Source organism: Salvelinus namaycush, chromosome 7, assembly GCF_016432855.1.
Source record: "Salvelinus namaycush isolate Seneca chromosome 7, SaNama_1.0, whole genome shotgun sequence".
Lineage (NCBI taxonomy): Eukaryota > Metazoa > Chordata > Actinopteri > Salmoniformes > Salmonidae > Salvelinus > Salvelinus namaycush.
The window spans coordinates 56520733-56544554 of record NC_052313.1 but is presented as its reverse complement, the minus strand read 5'-3'; the positions used below and the strand labels follow the sequence as shown (position 1 = coordinate 56544554).

Here is a 23822-nt window from a genome sequence, read left to right as displayed (position 1 = left end):
CTGATCTAGTGGAAAAAAATATGTTCTGTTTACCAAAACATGAACTGTACTGTACCTTCCCTGCTGCAACCAAGAATGTTTTGCATAGAGAAGGGTAATGCTATTGGTTGACTGGTCCATTGTATTCATCCTGTCACATAGCTGACTTATTTGTGTGTGTCTTTACTGATCCTGTTGACAATGTGGGTTGTGCTGGAGCCAATGTACAGTACTTCCCCCTTAATTTCAATAGTAAATCATTAACTGGTATCTGCATGTTACTACAGTCTCTGTGACAGTTGGAGAGCAGCACAGCATTAGAACAACAGACATCCTAATAATGTGCAGTCTGCTGACACTGCATGCCTGGAAACAGCAGAGATGAAGGAGCTATGGATTATGGCTGTCTTTGCTACAGGTAAGACTTGCTCTATATTCGATTCATTCAGGGTGATTTAAGATGTTCAGACTACACTGAGTGTACAAAACATTAAGAACACCTGCTCTTTCCATGACAGTTTGGCCAGGTGAATCCAGGTGAAAGCTATGATGCTTTATTCATGTCACTTGTTAAATTTACTTCAATCAATGTAGATGAAGGGGGGGAGACAGGTTAAAGAAGGATTTTAAAGCCTTGAGACAATTGAGACATGGATTGTGTATGTGTTCCATTCAGTGGGTGAATGGGCAAGACAAAAGATTTAAGTCCCTTTGAACAGGTATGGAAATAGGTGCCAGGCCCACCGTTTTTGTTCAAGAACTGCAACGCTGCTGGGTTTGTCATGCTCAACAATTTCCTGTGTGTATCAAGAAGGGTTCACCACCCAAAGGACATCCAGCAAACTTGACACAACTGTGGGAAGCATTGGAGTCAAAATGGGCCAGCATCCCTTTCGACACCTTGTAGAGTCCAAGTCCTGACGAGTTGAGGCTGTTCTGAGGGCGAAAGTGTGTGAAGGTGCAACTCAATACCAGGAAGGTGTTCCTAATGTTTGGTATACTCCGAGTATGATGCTGTTGTTAAGAGTCTTCTGTGATTGAGAATTATGTTGGAAAATTGCTTTCAATTCAGATGTGCAAAAATGTATGATGCATTTAACTTATCAATTGATTATTACCCATATATAACCTTACTGTTTTTACAGTTTGGTTTATTTAATTTTAAAGTTCGATTTATAGGAAATTAGCGATTTAGGTTTTGTCTGTTTGCTGTGAGGGATACAATAGCATCAATGAAGACATTGTTTCAGACTTTATTTTAATCCAAACATTTTCGATTTACTGTTAAGACATTGTTTACATACTGTGAATAGACTACTGTCAGGTCTCAGATACAGTTGATAACAGAGTAGCCTTTGCTATCAACTGCCTACCGTTTATTGGCAGTGACAATGACTTCTTTCTCTCATAAAGTACAGTAGGAAACATTTCTACACTGATGCAGACACAATGAAACTGGAACAGCATGGATCATCTTTATAGCATGTTTATAGCAACTGACACTATGTATCCTTGTTTATGTGGTTTACTGAGTTAATTATCTTTTTTAAAGTCTCTTTATCACAGGGGAATCTCACCATGTCATCTGCCATTCCAACCATCATTGACATAACTACCTCAAATACTACTGCCCCTTTAACGCCTGACTCTTCAGCTAGTGCCACTCCAACTACCGACACTCCAACTACTGGTCATCCAACTACTGGTTACCTAACTACTACTGATCCTCCAGCTACTGGTTACATAAATACTACTGTTCTTCCAACTACTGGTTACCCTACCTCTATCCCTGTCACCAGTATCAGTCTCCCCACCACCTCTAGCACCACCACCACCACCTCTCCTACCATCTCTAACACCACCACCACCTCTCCTACCATCTTTACCACCATGTCTAACACCACCACCTCTCCTATCATCTCTAACACCACCTCTACCACCACGTCTAACACCACCACCATCTCCACCTCTACCACCACAACCCCTCCTCTGGTCTGTATCAATGGTGGTGAGCTGCAGAGTGGAGTCTGTATCTGTCCTGATGAGTGGACCGGAGAGACCTGTTCAGAGGGTAAATCCTCACACTTACACTATACCTAACCCTGGATCTACCATTCAGACTCCTCCACAATACTACACTACTACACCTAACCCTGGCTCTACCATTCAGACTCCTGCACAATACTACACTACTATACCTAACCCTGGATCTACCATTCAGACTCCTCCACAATACTACACTACTATACCTAACCCTGGATCTACCATTCAGACTCCTGCACAATACTACACTACTATACCTAACCCTGGATCTACCATTCAGACTCCTCCACAATACTACACTACTATACCTAACCCTGGATCTACCAATCAGACTCCTGCACAATACTACACTACTATACCTAACCCTGGATCTACCAATCAGACTCCTGCACAATACTACACTACTATACCTAACCCTGGATCTACCAATCAGACTCCTGCACAATACTACACTACTATACCTAACCCTGGATCTACCAATCAGACTCCTCCACAATACTACACTACTACACCTAACCCTGGATCTACCATTCAGACTCCTCCACAATACTACACTACTATACCTAACCCTGGATTTACCATTCAGACTCCTCTACAATACTACACTACTATACCTAACCCTGGATCTACCATTCAGACTCCTGCACAATACTACACTACTATACCTAACCCTGGATCTACCAATCAGACTCCACTCCACACCACTACACTACTATACCTAACCCTGGAACTACCATTCATAGTACACACAACTACAATACTACTCCTAACCCTGGATCTCACATTCACAGTACACACCACTACAATACTATACCTAACCCTGGATCTCATATTCACAGTACACACCACTACAATACTACACCTAACCCTGGATCTCACATTCACAGTACACACCACTCCACTACTATACCTAACCCTGGATCTCACATTCACAGTACACACCACTACACTACTATACCTAACCCTGGATCTCACATTCACAGTACACACCACTACACTACTATACCTAACCCTGGATCTCACATTCACATTACACACCACTCCACTACTATACCTAACCCTGGATCTCACATTCACAGTACACACCACTCCACTACTATACCTAACCCTGGATCTCTGATTCACAGTACACACCACTATACTACTATACCTAACCCTGGATCTCTGATTCACAGTACACACCACTCCACTACTATACCTAACCCTAGATTTCACATTCACAGTCCACAACATTATTACATTATTCAGAATGTATACTTCACGTTTGCAGTCATACATTTGGTCCATGTTGAAATGTATTTTACTTCGATAGGGAATTTCTGCAATTCCACCATCATTGGTGATTTTTCCTTCCCAAGAACAACGGTTGGCTGGTCTGCTTATTCAGAAAAATTGTGTGATGAGAAGACAACCAGTGGTATGTTACTTTTATTCACCTGAAATGACAAAAATGTATTCGTCTTTTACAGTCCTAATTAATGTTGTAATAGGTAACACAAAATCTTGAGTATGTTTTTATCTTGGTTCCTCCAGCTGGTTTACCAAAAGCCTCAGCAAGATGTTTGAATGACACTGGATCTCCGATGTTTGGCCCTCCTCACGAGCTGCAGTGTGAATTAACCCTCAGTGACATTCAAGGAAATGTAAGTCAAGGTATATTTTTTTATTATCTTGATTTATGACTAGTCTTGATTTAGCGTTCTTCAGGTCAGTTACAGTCATCATTATGAGGAGTGGATCTTACAGTCTGAAGATCAGTAACAACTGGCTCTTACCTTCAGATCATCTATTCTGTTCCTTTATTCTGCTTAACAGTTGATGAGAAACATAATTTTTTTATTTCTTGTGTTTTACGTAACATTTTATTTTTACATTTAGTAGACGCTCTTATCCAGAGTGACTTATAGTAGTGAGGGCATACATTTTCATACTTGTCCCCTGTGGGAATCGAACCCACAACCCTGGCGTTGCCAGTGCCATTCTCTACCAACTGAGCCACATAAACTCAGCAAAAAAAGAAACATCCCTTTTTCAGGATCCTGTCTTCCAAAGATAATTCGTAAAAATCCAAATAACTTCACAGATCTTCAATGTAAAGGGTTTAAACACTGTTTCCCATGCTTGTTCAATGAACCATAAACAATTCATGAACATGCACCTGTGGAACGGTCGTTAAGACACTAACAGCTTACAGACGGTAGGCAATTAAGGTCACAGTTATGAAAACTTAGGACACTAAAGAGGCCTTTCTACTGACTGAAAAACACCAAAAGAAAGATGCCCAGGGTCCCTGCTCATCTGCGTGAACGTGCCTTAGGCATGCTGCAAGGAGGCATGAGGACTGCAGATGTGGCCAAGGCAATAAATTGCAATGTCCGTACTGTGAGACACCTAAGACAGCGCTACAGGGAGACAGGACAGATAGCTGATCGTCCTCGCAATGGCAGACCACGTGTAACAACACCTGCACAGGATCGGTATATCCGAACATCACACCTGCGGGACAGGTACAGGATGGCAACAACAACTGCCTGAGTTACACCAGGAACGCACAATTCCTCCATCAGTGCTCAGACTGTCCGCAATAGGCTGAGAGAGGCTGGACTGAGGGCTTGTAGGCCTGTTGTAAGGCATCACCGGCAACAACGTCGCCTATGGGCACAAACCCACCATCGCTGGACCAGACAGGACTGGCAAAAAGTGCTTTTCACTGACGAGTCACGGTTTTGTCTCACCAGAGGTGATGGTCGGATTTGCGTTTATCGTCGAAGGAATGAGCATTACACCGAGGCCTGTACTCTGGAGTGGGATCGATTTGGAGGTGGAGGGTCCGTCATGGTCTGGGGCGGTGTGTCATTGCAGGCAATCTCAATGCTGTGCGTTACAGGGAAGACATCCTCCTCCCTCATGTGGTACCCTTCCTGAAGTCTCATCCTGACATGACCCTCCAGCATGACAATGCCACCAGCCATAATGCTCATTCTGTGCGTGATTTCCTGCAAGACAGGAATGTCAGTGTTCTGCCATGGCCAGCGAAGAGCCCGGATCTCAATCCCATTGAGAGTCTGGGACCTGTTAGATTGGAGGGTGAGGGCTAGGGCCATTCCCCCCAGAAATGTCCGGGAACTTGCGTGCCTTTGTGGAAGAGTGGGGTAACATCTCACAGCAAGAACTAGCAAATCTCGTGCAGTCCATGAGGAGGAGATGCACTGCAGTACTTAATGCAGCTGGTTGCCACACCAGATACTGACTGTTACTTTTGATTTTGACCTCCCCTTTGTCCAGGGACACATTATTCAATTTCTGTTAGTCACATGTCTGTGGAACTTGTTCAATTTATGTCTCAGTTGTTAAATCTTGTTATGTTCATACAAATATTTACACATGTTAAGTTTGCTGAAAATAAACGCAGTTGACAGTGAGAGGCTGTTTATTTTTTTGCTGAGTTTAGTTAGTACTGGCAATTTAATATCCAAATGTACTCACAGTTCAGCATGTTGCTGCCACTTATAAAATGTTCTGTTGAAAAACAATACTAAAATAAAATATAAATCCTTGTCTCTCTCTATTCAGATCTCCAGCAGTTCAGGTGATTTACTACAGTTAGCCTTCAGTACTCAGATCCTGACCTCCCAACCAGGGCGGCTGTCAGCTGACAACATCACCACAGCAGCTCAGATAGCTAACACACTGCTTCAGTCTGCACATATCACAGAGGTATAACATGTTTTGAAATCAAGTCTTGAACTATGACATGTTCTGGAGAGAAACGTGAGGTTGTTACTGCAGTGATTTGAACACTTGAGGGTCATCCCCTGGTTTTGATTATGTTGCAGGACATCGCAGTGGCAGCTGTAACTACCATCAGTCAGCTGTTGAATGCCAGTGAGGAGAGTACACAGGAGAGAGACGCTGTCCAAAAGTACTGGAGTGCGTGTGTGTGTGTGTGTGTGTGTGTGTGTGTGTGTGTGTGTGTGTGTGTGTGTGTGTGTGTGTGAGCGTGCATGCAGGGTGGTGTGTATTTCTGTATATGCTTGAGTTTATGTGTGTACGTGTGCCTCTGCGTGTCTGCATGGTGCATGTAAACTAATGTTTTTCTGTGTTTCTCTCCCAGCCTCACAGAGACCCTGGAGAAGTTTTCCCTGGACCAGCACAATAATGTGTCCTTGGTGGTTCAGCCCAACCTGGTAGTCCAGTCTGTCCAAGTACCAAGTGACTCAGTAGGGATCCAGTTTACTGCTCTGACTGGTGAGTGAGACTGCTAGTGAACCTACATACTGGCATTTAAAGTGATAGTTTATATCTGTGTTGACAGACTGGGTAAAACTTCTAATTTTTCTAATGTTTCTCTTCTGTTGGTCAGTAAGGTTTGGTATGGATTTGATTTGTTGTACTACAGAACTGTGGTGGCTGAAGATGGCTCATATTAATGGCTGGAACGGAGCGAATGGAATGGCATAAAACACATTGATGTATTTGATACAATTCCACTTATTCTGCTTCAGCCGTTTCCATGAGCCCGTCCTCCCAAAGTAATGTGCCACCCACCTTCTGTGGTACAGAAGTAACAATATATTGTTCTGCTTTAAATTGCTAAATCAAATGAATCTCCTTCTCCAGGAAGATCTGGTAATTTTGTGGCCAACAGAATTCATCTCAACACTAATACCTCTGAACTGATAGCTGACAAAGGAGGTGCTACTGATGTCCAGATTGTCATAGAATTCCCACCAGGTGAGCCAATGTTGGTATGCAAACATAGTGTATAAACTCAAGCTTCAATTTCCTTGTACCGCTTTCACCAAGAGAGCTTACTGCTCTTTGTCGTCTCCAAACGTTTAGATTTAGAGTCACTATCGAGATAAGCCCTCAAGGCAAGGTCAAGCTACTCATGTATATGAAGTCCTGATATGAACAACAATCTCTCTTTCTCCCTCCCTCTCTCCCCTCTCTCTCACTCCACTCAGTTTTACGTAGTAAAAACACAAACCACTCCATTGGTTTTGTACTCTACCAAAACGACCGGTTCTTCAGGTCCAGGGCTTTCAGAGCTTCTTCAGGGACCAGCAGAAGGGTCATCTCTGCTAACCCGGGACAGGTGTCTGGGTTACATGTTGAGATGCTCTTCAAGCCCACAGTAAGATTTCTGATGGAATCAATAAACACACAGTTATTCATTATCTAAGTCACATGTTTGACACCCCTGATCGAAGTTCTCCATTGATGCTTATCCGCTACATCTGCTACATCTGCTACAGTCTTGTACATAATACAATCTATCATAATTGGTATTTCTTCTTTCCCACATTTACTTAAACCTGTTAGACTTCACAATTGACTTAGATTTAAAAAAAGATGAGAACTGTGAATGCATGTCTTTTACTGAAGGATTTACAGTGAGTTTGTTTCTGTTCTCAGGTTGTCCCCAACGTCTCCCTCCATGACTTTGCCTGCGTGTCATGGAACTACACGTTGAAAGACTGGAGCACCTTTGGCTGCTCCAAAGCCAACCACTCAGAAGACGGCCTGCGATGTTTCTGTAATCACACCACTAACTTCGCTGTGCTGATGGTGAGTACTGTAGCTAGCTGCCTTCATCTCCCTTTTACTGACCACACTGACCTATGGAGGGGTTCCTAGACTTTTTTGAAACATGACCCCATTTTGATATCTGAAGATTCTCGTGACCCAACCATTTTGTAGTGTCGTAGCTCTTATTACTAATGGATATAATAAGAAAGTCTCCAATACAAGGAAGTGAACTGGAGCTTCACATTTGCTAAAGCTAGTTAGTGCAAGTACGGTGCTCTGTTCTTAAAGGAGATATCAGTAATTAACAGAAGATGACATTCCTTCTCTTATACAATCAGAGTTACTTCTACCAAACCACAACTGAAACATTTTCCAGAACTTGTTGTAGTTATTTTGCATCTTTTGATATGAACTTGAACAGTTCATTTTTGTTTGTGTTTGTTTGTTTATAAGTCCAGTCTGTCTGGTGTCTTCGTTCTGAGTATCGCCTTGGATTGTCTGGAGTCTCCTGCACATCTGCAGTGTGTGCTTGGTCCATAATAGTTTCTGCTATAGCAGCACCTTCATCCACACTTTCCCTTCTTTCAGCCTAGGGTCTCTTTACTGCCCCACCGTCCTCTACAGTTCCCTGTGTGTCTCTCCCAGGAGCTCTCTGTGCCTGTTCTCTCTCGATTGTTGTGCTGTTTTCCGTGGAATGCATTTGGTTAATGTGACGCCGCCACATTATGTCTGGGCTCACTTGAACCTGGTAAGTTCTGGGTCCCGTTTGTGCGTGTACGGTCCCTCTTGTCCATTTCCTTCCCCTTCTGTAATCTCGCACCATCACTTCCTGTACTGTTCGGAGATGGCGCTCCCGGCTGACATGAATCTTGAAAACTCACTTACAAAAGCTTGCACTTTGTCGCTTGCCAGCTGCAGAGCCAATCCGAAGCGAGTAAAAGTTGTTCTGAGACACTATAATCTGAGCTGAGGTGGAGGAGTCAGTGCAAAACACCTCTGTCCATTTGGAATTGGCATCAACTATAACCAGAAGCTTTTCAAAGGGGCCGGCGTCCACATGAATTCTCTGCAATGTGCTATTCCCATAAGTGGACTGGGGCAGGAGCAGGCATGTGAAGAGTTTCCAAACATCCGCAACAGTTCTTTGCCATGTTTTCTATCTGTTGATCCAGCCCGGGCCACCAGAAGTGGCTCCTCGCGAGGAGATTCATTTTGACAATTACAACATGCCTTTCATGTAGTTGCTGCAAAAGCTGATGTTTGTATTTCTGGGGTATGATGACTCTCAATCCCCACATCAAACATCAAAGGTTACATATGAAACCACGGTTATGTGAGCTATATGGTTCACTCCAATATATTGGTGTCACTCCATGGCAGAGGGATACATCCGAGGTGAGGATTTACAGATTTACTCCCGTGTACACCTGTCACGGCTGCGGTCCGCCCCTATGTATAGACCCCATGGCCGCCACACACGTTCTCTACATACTTTTTGAGGAGCCTCTAGCACCGTAGAGAATTGTAGTGATCCATATAGCTCACATACGTAACTTTTGTTATGTTTCACTATATTGGATCACTCCAATATATTGGTATACCCGTACCAGATTTAGTCGGTGCTAGAGGGACCTGGCCAGCCAGCGGCGAAGTCCCAGCGCGGGACCGAGATGCAGGGTCCGTCAATGAGGAACGGGTCCCAGCGACGCCCAGGGCCGCTGAACCAACCGCAGAGGGAGGTGCCACATTTATCCGATAGTACCTGGCAAAGGAGCAAGAGGAAGCCTAGCTGGCCGCAAGAGGAAGCCTAGCACAGATATCAGCGAGGTGCTATGCCAGTCGGCTCTCAATAGAGCCCAGAGCGCAGCCACACCTCGTGTTGAATGTGCCCCCACAGATCCCAGCACTGGCCTGCCTGCCAGGCAGTATGCTGTCTTAATCGTGTCCACGATCCAGTGAGAGAGCCTCTGCTTTGATAACCCAGCCCTCAGGACTCTCTCACCATAGCAGACAAAGAGCTGGTCTGTTGTTCTCACTGACCGTGTCTGCTCCACAAAGGCAGCCAGTGCCCTCACAGGGCACAACATGCCCGTAGGGAGGCCCAGACTCCCCCTCACTGCCGGGGGGTCGTAAGCAGTCAGGATAAAAGGGATGTTCACATGCCTGTCTGACAGAACCTTCGGAATGAAGGGTTGGTGCGGAGAGATATGCTCCTCCCACCGGGGTCCATCCGGTAGCACTCAGAACTTACCGAAAGAGCATGGTGCTCACCCACCCTCTTCATGAAGTAATAGCTACCAAGAAAGCCACCTTCATAGAGAGGTATTTCAGGGAGGAAAATTCCAACGGTTCGAAAGGCGGCTTTGCCGAAGCTGCCAAGACCGCATCCAGATCCCAGCTCGCTATTGAGTTTGTCCTAGCTACACGCAGGCGACGAACCCCCTTCATAAAACTGGAGACCAAGGGATGGCGCCCCACTGGCCTGTCCATCCACCCCACATGGCAGGCAGATATGGCAGCCAAATATCCTCTCAGTGTAGAGGTTGCCAAGCCCTCATCCAAGCGAGACTGCAGGTATTGGAGCAGCGTGTTAAAGCAATTCACAACACACACATAGAACAAGCCAGTCGACAAGTTGTGTAAGGTAAATTACAGTTTTTGCCAGCAAGAGCCACCATACTAATGGATGCACACAGAGTCGTAGTGTAACGCTAACGAAACAAAAGCAAGTACGACAAACCATGGGCGGAAGATACTGATCAACAGCGCGCAGCAAGTGGAACACTTGAGAGGAGAGGCTGGCCACAGCTGCTCCAGGCTGCAAACAGCCAGTGAGTACACTTCAACGCAAGATATTACAGTACACTAACCAGCGACTTACCAAGTGAACTTCATAAAGTTTTAACCTCAAACCATACGGACGTCTGCCGGAAAAAATGAAAGAAAACGTGTGTCGCAGCCATGGGGTCTATATTTAGGGGCGGACCCCAGCCGTGACACAGTTGTTCACGGGGGTAAATCTGTAAATCCTCACCTCGGATGTGTCCCTGTACTATCGTAGCACTCACGTCGGTAGCCATGAAGTGCTTTGAAAGGCTGGTCATGGCTCACATCAACACAATCATGCTGGAAACCCTAGACCCACTCTAATTTGCATACCGCCCCAACAGATCCACAGATGACACAATCTCATTCGCACTCCACACTGCCCTTTCCCACCTGGACAAAAGGAACACCTATGTGAGAAACCTGTTCATTGACTATAGCTCAGCGTTCAACACCATAGTGCCCACAAAGCTCATCACTAAGTTAAGGATCCTGCGACTAAACACCTCCCTCTGCAACTGGATCCTGGACTTCGTGATGGGCCGCCCCCAGGTGGTAAGGGTAGGCAACAACACATCTGCCACGCTGATCCTCAACACTGGGGCCCCTCAGGGGTGCGTGCTTAGTCCCCTCCTGTACTCCCTGTTCACCCACGACTGCGTGGCCAAGCACAACTCCAACACCATCATCAAGTTTGCTGACGACACAACCGATAACGACGAGACAGCCTATAGGGAGGAGGTCAGAGACCTGGCAGTGTGGTGCCAGGACAACAACCTCTCCCTCAATGTGAGCAAGACTAAGGAGCTGATCGTACACTATAGGAAAAGGAGGGCCGAACAGGCCCCCATTTAACATCAACGGGGCTGATGTGGAGCGGGTCGAGAGTTTCAAGTTCCTTGGTGTCCACATCACCAACAAAATATCATGGTCCAAACACACCAAGACAGTTGAGAAGAGGGCAAGACAACACCTTTTCCCCCTCAGGAGACTGAAAAGATTTGGCATGGGTCCCCAGATCCTCAAAGTTCTACAGCTGCACCATCGAGAGCATCCTGACTGGTTGCATCACTGCCTGGTATGGCAACTGCTTGGCATCTGACCGTAGGGTGCTACAGAGGGTAGTGCGTACGGCCCAATACATCACTGGGGGCAAGCTTCCTGACATCCAGGACCTACACTATATACTAGGCTGTGTTAAAGGAAGGCCCTAAAACTTGTCAAAGCCTCCAGTCACCAAGTCATAGACTATTCTCTCTGCTACTGCATGACAAGCGGTACCGGAGCGCCATGTCTAGGACCAAAAGGCTCCTTAACAGCTTCTACCCCCAAGCTGTTGTATTCGCCGCATGCAACAAATACAATTTGATTTGATTTGACAGGTACTGCCTCAAGCTGAGAGGTATGAAAAATGTCCACTGCATCCACACTCCTTTGTCTTTCTCTTGTACAGCACAGTCTGTGTAATCCATCTGCATTTGTGTGGAGGGCTGGCTGCATAAACTCAGTGACATACATATGACCGGCAAGGAACAAAGCGTATCGCTGTAACCTGGCTGCTGTCATTGTCGAAATGCCTTTCTTTTGACTGAAAATCAACAGCTGGGGATCCGTAACCATTGTGAAACTCTTGCCATATAGGTGTGGAATTTCTTGACGCCCCACACTAGCGCCAGTGCTTCTTTGTCGATTTGTGAGTAGTTTTTCTCTGCATCATTCAACATTTGTGATACAAAATCCACTGGCCTCTCTGACCCATCTTTCAGTGTGTGTGAAGGATGGTCGCTAAGCCATAAGGGGACGCATCACAAACCAACTTCAATGCATCTGGACATGTTCAGCTGTGATGAGCAGTTTTAAACGCATTTTCACACTGCTGTCCACTGACATGTACTATTATTTTCCAGGAGCTGATTGAGAGGCTGGAGTACTGCTGAAAGGTTTGGGAGGAATCTTCTGTAGTAATTGATCTGTCCAGAGAAAGATCTCACTTCAGTCACATTTTGCGGTCGTGGTACCTGTACCACTGCATTGATTTTTGTCCTGTGTTTTGGGCAATCCATTGCAGTCAATTTCATGTCGACAGAAGACAATCTTGTCTTTGAGGAACTCACACTTCTGTAATTTTGCCTGCAGTCCATACTCTTTGTCTTCTCAGGACCTCTTCCAGGTTAGCCAGGTGCTCTTTGTCTGTGTGAATCATGGGATTCCTTGCAAACTCTGGTCAATAGTTTGTTGCCAAATGGTTGGGCCGATGCATTGCCAAAAACCAGGCGGTTATACCTGTATATACCTTTTGTGTATGTTTATTGTCAGGTACTGTTTGAACCTCTCTTCAACCGGTAGCTGCAGGTAAGCCTTCACAGTTAACACACCCATTTGTCCTTACAATAGGAACAATGGGCGTGGCCCATTCGCTTCTGTCCACTTTCGTCAGGATTCCTGTATCTTGCAAGCGTTCCATTTCCGCTTCCACCATTTGGTCTCAGGGAGTATGGAACAGATCTGGCTTTGCAGAATTTTGGATTGCATCATCTCCCAGTACGAGTTTGGCTGTGAAGCCTTTTACTGTTGCCATCTGATCACTGAAAACGGTGGCATATTTCTTCAGCAAGTGTTCCAGTGTTTGGTTTGTGCCTTTCCTTTTAGGCTGGGATGTGTGGAGCATTTTCAAGTCACACCAGTTCAGCTTTATTTTAGACAGCCATTCCCTGCGAACAAATAGGGGGTCAGTTCCAGGCTCCACATACACCTGTAACTGCTGTGTTTGCTCCCCATAATTCACTCTATCTTGCAACCATTGGGCTCAATGTCTCTCCTGAGTAGGTCTTCAGCAACACATTTGTTTTCTTCAGCTTGATATCCTTGAAGTGCTCATTGTAGACAGTTGTGGAAATTATAGACACTGCAGATCCTGTGTCCAGCTCCATTTTGAGGGGTGTGCCTTCGATATCTGGTGTCACCGATATTGCGCTACTGCTGGGAGAAGTCACTGTATTTAACTCCATTGTACCAATGAATTGTTCAACTGAATCACTGCCACTGTTCTCTGCTAGTGCATTCACAGGCCTTTTCACTTTCTCAGTTTTCCTGTTGTGACTGTAATTTGCTCTGCATGTTCTTTGAACGTCCCCCTTCTATTTTGTCTTTGAAACGGCAGTCCTCTGCTCTGACCATCCCTGTTGCATTTGTAGGCCACACGGGGGTGCTGTCGACTGCGTGAGAACTTGTGCAGGCAAGTTTGTGAGAGGAGGACAGTATTTATGCAACTCAATTGCATCTTTGGTCGCGATTTCCATAGCTACAGCAATTTGCAATTTGCAGCCTTTGCAAAAGTGAGATCTGATTCTGTGAGCAAACATTTCTGAATGTGTTCATGTTTCAGTCCATAAACAAATCTTTCCCTTAATGTGTAATTTAGGTTCTCTCCAAACTGGCAATGCTCAGACAGTACATATGTAGCAGAGTTGAAGAAACTAACACCCTCCCCTCATTCTGGTGTCTCTTGTGGAAATGAAAGCGTTCCGCGATCAGGAGTGGTTTAGGTGATTTTGCAATATCTCCACAATCTCTGTGAATGTTTTATTGGAGGGCTTCAGAGAGGCAGTCAGATCTCTTAGCAAACTGTACGTTTTGGGGCCAATCAAACTCAACAGCACTGGTACAATGTTGTTTCCAATGAAGTACTGTTCCAGATGTTCAATGTAAGTTGCCTCCTTTTCTTGCGTGTTATCAAACTCGATGCTATCCATTCTCTTTACCTCCGGCTCTGCGGGTCTTTGATCTGCACTCCCCTCGTCATCACTGGTTGCTAGCTGCTGCGCTACAGGGTTGAAATGTTCCTCTCTTTCTACGAGCCCCGTCTGCATTCGTGATGCACAATGTAGGTAATCATCCTTGTCGCCATTGTAGTGTCTTAGCTCTTATTACTAATGTATATAATAAGAAAGACTGAATACAAGGAAGTGAACTGGAGCTTCACATTTACTAAAGCTAGTTAGTACAAGTATCAATCAAAAAAAAATTATAAAGCCCTTTTTACATCAGGCGATGTCACAAAGTGCTTTACAGAAACCCAGCCTAAAACCCCAAACAGCAAGCAATGCAGATGAAGAAGCACGATGGCTAGGAAAAAATACCTAGAAAGGCCAAAACCTAGGAAGAAACCTAGAGAGGAACCAGGCTATGAGGGGTGGCCAGTCCTCTTCTGGCTGTGCCGGGTGGAGATTATAACAGAACATGGCCAAGATGTTCAAACGTTCATAGATGATCAGCAGGGTCAAATAATAATAATCACAGTGGTTGTAGAGGGTGCAACAGGTCAGCACCTCAGGAGTAAATGTCAGTTGGCTTTTCATAGCCAATCAGACAGAGTTTGAGACAGCAGGTGCGGTAGAGAGAGAGAGAGAGTCAAACAGCAGGTCCGGTGAACAAGTCAGGGTTCCATAGCCGCAGGCAGAACAGTTGAAAATGGAGCAGCAGCAGCACGACCAGGTGGACTGTGGACAGCAAGGAGTCATCAGGCCAGGTAGTCCTGAGGCATGGTCCTAGGGCTCAAGGCCCCCAAGAGAATCCCAGTGGAGAGAGGGGAACCGGCCAGGCAGAGACAGCAAGGGTGGTTTGTCGCTCCAGTGCCTTTCTGTTCACCTTCACACCCCTGGGCCAGACTACACTCAATCATAGGACCTACTGAAGAGATGAGTCTTCAATAAAGACTTAAAGGTTGAGACAGAGTGTGCGTCTCTCACATGGATAGGCAGACCATTCCATAAAAATGGAGCTCTATAGGAGAAAGCCCTGCCTCCAGCTGTTTGCTTAGAAATTCTAGGGACAATTAGGAGGCCTGCGTCTTGTGACCGTAGCGTACGTGTAGGTATGTACGGCAGAACCAAATCAGAAAGATAGATAGGAGCAAGCTCATGTAAGGCTTTGTAGGTTAGCAGTAAAACCTTGAAATCAGGCCTAGCCTTAACAGGAAGCCAGTGTAGGGAGGCTAGCATTGGAGTAATATGATCACATTTTTGGGTTCTAGTCAAGATTCTAGCAGCCGTGTTTAACACTAACTGAAGTTTATTTACAAGAACAACATAGAGCAACACTGCGCATGACCAAGGGTGCTCCGTTCTTAAAGGGGACATCAGTAATTAACAGAACATAACACTTTAATGTTTTGTAGTAATTAAGAGCCAATGTTTACTTTTTATTCAGGGCTATGGCAGTCAATTGCAAAACATTTTAACAGTGTTTCTGCTTGTCTTCTTTGGTTTTAATGCAGACTAGTACACTAATTCCAGCCTCACACAGATATGAGCTGTCAAGGGGTACCATGAGTTTTAATACTCAGAGGGAGACGGCTGGGTATTTATTCCCTTTGAGTTAGGAACCAAAATGCGTTGTCTGCAGCATTCGGTCATATGAGGGGTCGATCAGCTTTTCAATGTCACTTCCCGGCATGTCAACTAAGTCAGGATCACACTCAAACGGATTTCTCTCCAATAAGACATTTACTCCTCTGAATCTACCGTCACTCATCTGCAGAATGTTAGAATAGTTTAGTATTTCTCCTGCATGCTTGCGTTCAGTTACCCTAATATGACAGTTGCATAGGCAGTGCGACACATTTCTTTTCATTACACAGAAAGTCAGCAAAGTCTGTTTTTTTTTGCCCACCATTCAATCCTATGGAATCTGTTTTCGTCAGTATAGTCACGCAGCACATTGAACATCCTTTGTGCTGTTTCATGCTCGAAAATCATAAGACAGAACAATATGTCCTTGTGAATAGCATCCTCGACATGTAGCGAACAAAAGTAAATGAATGGGCATCTCGGCCCTCACAACAAATGTCCATTTGGAAAGCTGAGGAGTTCTTGAGTGGTTCAGTCAGTTTCCTATTGATTGCTAGCTATAGCATCAATTCTTAGTTTTACAGTGTTATCAGAGAAAGGTATTGATGTGAGTTTCTGTGCCTCCCCACACCTTGTTTTCACCATATCTATTGTTGTAGTAATATACCTGAAATAGTGTGTGGTTTCATACAGTAGTGGGCCTAGCCATTCACCATGGGAATAGGGTGACCACATGTCCCGGTCCTGCATTTTGGACCTTTATCCCGCAACCAAACAATCACGTCCCACATTTTATCCACAAATTCAAACACCACCACCAATTTAGAAAAAACCTGTCTTTGTCCCGTATTTCAGTCAGATATTCCAACCTGGCTCTTGCAGTCCCGTTGCGCTATGACATACCTGTATATCATAAGGATGTGGTAGCTTACAGCCATGGTGATGTTAAAGACTTTTCTCCAATCAGTGTTGAGATCTGATATTCTGCTCAGCACAAGATGAGACCTAGGCCTATCATCAACCAATATTTCTCAAAACCTTTCAGACAGACTAAATTCCAGCAAACTCGGAGAGGACATTTAGGCCTAACTACTTCAAAAAGCTTCTGATGAAGAGCTAGAAAAGTAAGTGAATAGCCATATTAGACTGAAGATATAGGCATAGCAGTGGAAAGTATGGTGCTGAAGGTGCAGCACCCCCTGAAAAATGTGAAAATAATTATAAATATTTCCTCAACAATAGTGCATTGGGCCTTTACTAGTCTTGTATTAGTGACTTACAGTCACGTCAAAAATTGCAGCCAAAACAACAGCAAAGTAGCTGCATTTGCATTTGTTTAAGCTGTTTTCTAGTGACATTTATTTGGATGCAATTTCGCCTGGCATAGAAAATGTGCTCACTAGTCAGGACACTGTTGTTTAGAGGAGCTAGCCAACAACAACACAGCAAACACAATCACTTCAAACTGAAGCTGGAAAGACTGCAAATTAGCTGCACTTTGTTTTGTTTGACCTTTTACCAATTTACATTTCTTTGTATATATCCATAAAAATGATGCCAGCTGATTCATGATTTCAACTGGCTGAGAAACGTTGCCTCCCTGTCAAATCTACAATGTAGAAAACAAAAAGAAATGTGAGATAATAGCTAGATGCTTTTTATAGTGGAGATCAAGTTTATACATTGATTGGCTGGGCTGATGAGATAGTGGATTGCACAGTCAGATGGAACAGAGTAAATAGGCATTTTAACGTCATAGATTTAGTCTGTGATAACGTGTGGAATAGACACCGGCTGGAATGCAGTTTTAACCAATCAGCATTCAGGATCAGACCCAGCCATTGTATAAAAAAGCTGAATCAATATCCTGTTATGGCTGCAGGGGGCGTATTGAATAACTGGAAAAAGGTGCCCATTTTCAAACGGCCTCTTACTCAATTTTTGCTCGTACAATATGCATATTATTATTACTATTGGATAGAAAACAGTCTCTAGTTTCTAAAACCGTTTGAATTATTTCTCTAAGTGGAACAGAACTCTTTTTACAGCCCATTTCCTATCCGGAAGTGAGATTTCCAAAAGCGATGTCTCTCTTCAAGAGCTTGGTTGATTTAATCATTTTCATTTAGATTTTTAAGGTTATCCACATTGCAGTGATTTTGAGAAATAAAGACACTCATTTTATATACTGTATATATATTTTTTTTTGCAGGATTTTGGATATTCTCCTGCGACCCCATTTTCATATCAGGCAACCCCTAGTGTTGGAACCGCTGACCTATGGTTTACCACAGCATATCCAGACACATGAGGGGCGAGGACTTTATGCATTATGACTGAGACAGAAACTTAGTGTTGAAATGTATTTTTTCTTTACTTTCTACAGTCGTTCAGGAGGGATTTGAAATACGCTGAGGCGCTAAACTGGATCACCATATTGGGATGCTCCATGTCCATCATTGGGTTGAGTTTAACAATAACATTCCAGATCACAACCAGGTAAGATCCTACAGGGTTCCAGAACCAATTCAAAATATACAATAACATTCCAGATCACAACCAGGTAAGATCCTACAGGGTTCCAGAACCAATTCAAAATATACAATAACATTCCAGATCACAACCAGGTAAGATCCTACAGGGTTCCAGAACCAATTCAAAATATACAATAACATTCCAGATCACAACCAGGTAAGATCCTACAGGGTTCAAGAACCAATTCAAAATACACAATAACATTGCAGATCACAACCAGGTAAGATCCTACAGGGTTCCAGAACCAATTCAAAATATACAATAACATTGCAGATCACAACCGGGTAAGATCCTACAGGGTTCCAGAACCATTTAAAAATATACAATAACATTCCAGATCACAACCAGGTAAGATCCTACAGGGTTCCAGAACCAATTCAAAATATACAATAACATTCCAGATCACAACCAGGTAAGATCCTACAGGGTTCCAGAACCAATTCAAAATATTCGGTGCATCTCAATAGTGTAAAGAAGCCCTTTGTCTGATCCAACAGGACTTGATAGGTGAAACCATTATGAAACCCACCATTAATGAACCAACACATCCATAACTACATATATAACTTCCCTGACAGTCTTGTCTATCACCTGTCCCCAGGAAATCACGCAAAACCAACCCAACAGTCCTCTTAGTGAGCGTCTGCATGTGTCTCCTGATCTTCACCCTCCTCTTCATGTTGGGAGTGAACAACCCTCATAAACAGCTGGACAAACCTGAAATACAGGAGGACAACGTTCTCCCCCCGTCCGACACACACACAGAGCGGGACAGAGGGCCCTGTACTGCAGTGGCAGTCCTGCTGCAGTACTTCCTGTTGGGGACTTTCACCTGGAACACACTGTACGCCACACATGTCTTCCTGATGATCAGAAACAGCCTGGCCACCAGTCCGTCACACTTCACAGCCTATACTGTGGCCATCGGATGGGGTAGGGTAGCATGGAGAAAAATAAAGTATTTAGTTGTTTCTGAAGCTTTGGCTGGCATTAGCCCTTGGCTCCTTGAACCAAAACTAATGCTAGGTGATATTTTATCTAATGCTAGATAATAAGCCTGAAATAGAACTTAAAAGCAACTTTTATAGTGATGATATGTCTTTAGAGGATGTATGTGTAGTGTATATACTCTGTATATGGCTGCATGCAAATCTACCAGGAAATAACAACATCATTCTCTGTCCTTTAGGACTGCCTGCGGTTGTGGTGGCTCTCACCTTAGGAATTAGTTACAGAGTGGATAATCCACTGGGTTACAGGCAGGAGGAATTGTGAGTCGATACTGTACTATATTACTACTGGATTACTTCTCTGTACTATATTATACTTCGCTGTTGTGTACTGTGCTGTACTGTTCTATACCTTACTCTACTGTACTACACTACCCGTATTACACCTGAGTACTGTGCTGCAATTTACTTAATCTTCAGTGGTTATTGTATAAAAGGTTCAATTTAAATTAAAGTGGGGCAATTGCTTTATAACATTTTATAACTCATGCTGTAAAAGGTTATCCCTATCAATGTTCGTATGCATGTTTTGTAATGTATGCTAATAATTGGCCAATAGCAATATAAAAAGTTCAAACATAAGTTATTAAAATAATGTTCTATTTCTTTCAAAGGTTTCTTGTTTACTTCATACCACGTTACTCAAATAACAGGCGTTCTGTTTTGTCTGTCACATTGTCCCACTCTCTAACTCATTCATTTGACCTCTCAGTTGCTGGCTTGCTGCCCTCGATCCAAAGGGGAACTTTGACTTCAAGCTGCCAATGTTTTGGGGGTTCCTGATCCCTGTGGCGTCCATGCTTATCTTCAACACAGTGGTGTTGGCATGTTTTGCAGTCACAACAGGCAAGACCAACCCAAATTTAACCAGGTAACATTAATTGGGGCATTTGAGGCACAAAGTACAAAGTTGTATTCATTAAGATGTCTTGATTTACATGCTTGTTAATGTTTTATTGTCTTTCCATTAAAAGCTTGTAATAAATAAAATGTATTATTATTCTATTATTATTCATTGTCGTTAGTAAGAAAATCATCAAATGTAGTGATCGCCGTGGACTAACCCACTCAGTCAATGGAAGCATAGTGTTATTATACCACAGCATTACAGCATTCTAAGTATGTTGGTTATGTTTCCCAGTACAAGACACACATCGATGAAGAAGAAGTTTCTCGGTAGCTTTTCTCTGGCTGTGGTGCTCGGTCTCTCCTGGATCCTGGGCTATCTGTTGCTCATTACACAGAACCAGACCATGTACACCATACTCAACATCTCCTTCTGTGTACTCACCACCACTCAGGTAGTAAATGTATGCACTCACTACTGGATAAGAGCATCTGCTAAATGACTCAAATGTAAACTATAAATATTAGTGTACTATTGTACCACAGAATCCAGACATGATTTGAAAATTAGACACATACTAAACATAAATAAATTGAGCTGGTTTTTATTGAAACGCTACCTTTTGTTTGTCCTTGTGTGTTCCTGAAAAAACTTGATAATGTCTTTGTGTTTTTGCTTTCGCTCCACAGGGCTTGCAGATTTTCATTCTGTTCACAGTAAGAACATCAATTGTCAAGAAAATGATGGCAGATGCTTTGAAATCTGTCTCTAGTGTTGAAATCCCACTTCACACCAAGAGTTTCAGTCTCTGGCGAGGCAAGCACAGAGAAAAGGTTGAATCCTACACACAGCTGGACACTATGCTGTCAACACATTAACCCTTTAACTGCACATCTTTTTTTCTTCTGAAAAATATGTGTATTTAACCTTAATATAGGTCATAAATAATTTGTATTTGATTGCTAAAATCTCAACCAGCCTGTTCAGTTGCCCAATTAGGTTAAACTAATTTTGTATTGGATTTTACATATGCTTTTTAAATCATCTGAAAAATGGTACATTAATTAACGTCATGTCTGCTTCAGTTACTTATAATGGAAGACAGGCCAAGATAAATGATGACTGATATAGTTGTGTGTCAATATATGAGTATTCAAATATATATACATTAATGTTTACTGTTTATATGCTCATAATACCTGTAAAATTACATGTCCTGAAAACATTTGTGAAATAAATTGAAGATAACAGGCAGACTTTAAACACTGGTATGAATATGAAAATATATTTATATTTGCAGACAAAAAAATCCCACGACAATGTTTCTCCATTGTCCATAATAGCTAGCTTTGTCTAAATAGCATTCCTTTAATGGGCATCTCAACTGCCTGGTAGAGCATATTTGAGTTCCTCAAATTAATAAATAACGACATAGTAGTAATTTCATGATTCCAAAATTATGTTTGAGGTCAACAACATTGTACAGTCATGTAATATCCCATTTTATACACATTTAGTACTGAACATGTGTGATTAATCAGGTTCCCGTTTTGCTATCGTTCACGTCCTGGTTTTTAACCATCTTTGAATGTTTGTGTAAAACTATGTCCAATAATGAAAACCACATGATCATTTTACTAAATGGCATGATAAAATATGGTAAACAAAAGTTATGTTTAATTTATTTTACATTTGGTTGTCAACAGCTCAGTTGAGCTGCTTTCTTACTCAGATTGTATAAAGCATCTAATTGATTGGCTGCAAGTTCAACCTCTGTCAATATCTCATAGACCTCCATTATTGCCTATAGTAATACACACACCATTTATGTATCAAAAGTGTTATTGTCCAATTTTTGGGCTATGCACATGTTTGTAAATACTTTATGTACATGTGTTCTTTATGAAAGTTGACTGTTTTGAATAAATCTGATTATTCTGTTTTAAGCATGTTTGTTCCATTATTCTTAGTGAGAATAGAAATGTTTGTTCCAGTATTTTTAGTAAAAAAACTACATTATTTTACACAATCTCTCAGAAAATGGCTTTAGACAGTGTAGCCCAGGGGTGTCAAATCATCATCATAGTGGGCCACATTTGGTCATTGCCGAGGTTGATTAAGAAGCTTCTGCTCCATCGGCTTGTACAGCACAGACTGCAGCTGCCAATTACATCCGTGGTAGAGGAGTACAATTTAACAAAAGCACGTCAGGCTATGATGTTGTGGGACAGCAAGGATGAGAGGGTTCGCCAGGAAGAGATCAAGGTCAGAACGCTCAGGCAGGCGGAGTAACGGCTTAATACAGGGGGTGCTGTTTCAACTTCGACATTTAGCGTTCCCAAATTAAACTGCCTCGTACTCAATTCTTGCTCGTACAATATGCATATTATTATTACTATTGGATAGAAAACAATCTCTAGTTTCTAAAACCGTTTGAATTATGTCTGTGGGTGAACCAGAAGTCTTTCTGCAGCGAAAATCATGACAGGACATGCGAAGGTCTGAAAACTAGGCTCTGATCTCGGATCAGTTTAAAGCTCTGTATTGTCCTATGGGTCGAAATGAACTGCACCCACCTTCCCCTGGATGTCAGTAACCAATGAGAAGTGGAATGGAGTCTCTACGTGTTTCTCAGACTTTATAAAAGGCCAATGAGTGGAAGGTCCGTTCTTTTGGACGCTCGTCAAGACGCAAGAGAGGACATCAGAATGGCATGCTCAAAAGCTCTCGTTATCGGCCTAAGATATATCCGTCTGTGATTTAATTCGATATAGGTGTTAGAAACATCATAACGAAGTTATTTTAAACCGATTTATATCAGTTTATGCGAGTATATTGCTATTTTCGGAATTTTCGTAGTATTGCGCTTTGAGGATTTGAACATGTGTGTGCCACGTAGCTATTGTTAGCTGCTAATTCCGAAGTTGAAGAGGACGTTTTACAACAAAGCAACGATTCTTTTGGACAAAGGACACCTTGCCCAAGATTCTGATGGAAGCTCAACTAATAGTAAGAACTATTTATGATGTTAATTCGTTGTTCTGTGGAAAAATGCAAAAGTATTTTTCGGCCATTATTGCAGCACTGGTCTGGCTGTAACGCACACTGTATGTCTAGTAACGTTAATTTTAAAAATCTAACACAGCGGTTGCATTAATAACTAATGCATCTTTCGATTGCTGTCCAACCTGTATTTTTTTAGTCAAGTTTTCGATTATTTATTGATTAGATTAGGTGCCTTTCCAAGATGGCCCCGGCCAGAATGCATGCCATGTTTTTACTGATTACATTGCATAACCACGATTTGTGCTGCTAAATATGCACATTTTCGAACAAAAGCTATATGCATTGTGTAATATGATGTTACAGGACTGTCATCTGATGAAGTATATCAAGGTTAGTAAAATTATATATCTTTTGCTGGGTTGTTACGATCGCTAACATTTACTGCTGGTAAATGCGGTTGTGTTTCTGGCTATTGTGGTAAGCTCATATAATGCTATATTGTGTTTTCGCTGTAAAACACTTAAAAAATCTGACATATTGGCTGGATTCACAAGATGTTGGGCTTTCATTTGCTGTACGCTGTGTATTTTTCAGAAATATTTTAAGATGAGTAATTAGTTATTTGACGTTGGTCTCTGTAATTATTCTGGCAGCTTCGGCACTATTTCAGATTGCAGCTGCAATGTAGAACTGTGA

At 42.9% G+C, this 23822-nt stretch overlaps 2 protein-coding genes across 3 annotated transcripts in view; both read left to right on the top strand.

Annotated features, from left to right (window-relative positions):
- Positions 1–23822, top strand: part of LOC120050855 (interleukin-1 receptor accessory protein-like 1) — an 838450-nt gene that overhangs the window by 227786 nt on the left and 586842 nt on the right. The gene's annotated exons all lie outside the window — the stretch shown is intronic.
- LOC120051487 (adhesion G-protein coupled receptor G7-like) lies at positions 284–22066 on the top strand. 2 transcript variants are annotated; one of them, XM_038998383.1, is made up of 16 exons: positions 284–397; positions 1532–2050; positions 3335–3439; positions 3556–3665; positions 5596–5739; positions 5859–5944; positions 6137–6270; positions 6643–6756; positions 6990–7159; positions 7441–7593; positions 18115–18227; positions 18865–19196; positions 19453–19534; positions 19986–20144; positions 20415–20574; positions 20810–22066. In XM_038998383.1, the coding sequence occupies exons 1-16, from the start codon at positions 361–363 to the stop codon at positions 20996–20998; spliced, it is 2607 nt and encodes an 868-aa protein (XP_038854311.1). In that variant the 5' UTR covers positions 284–360; the 3' UTR covers positions 20999–22066. The 2 variants fall into 2 exon arrangements, with proteins under 2 accessions (XP_038854311.1, XP_038854310.1); XM_038998382.1 differs by having other exon boundaries at positions 20415–20583.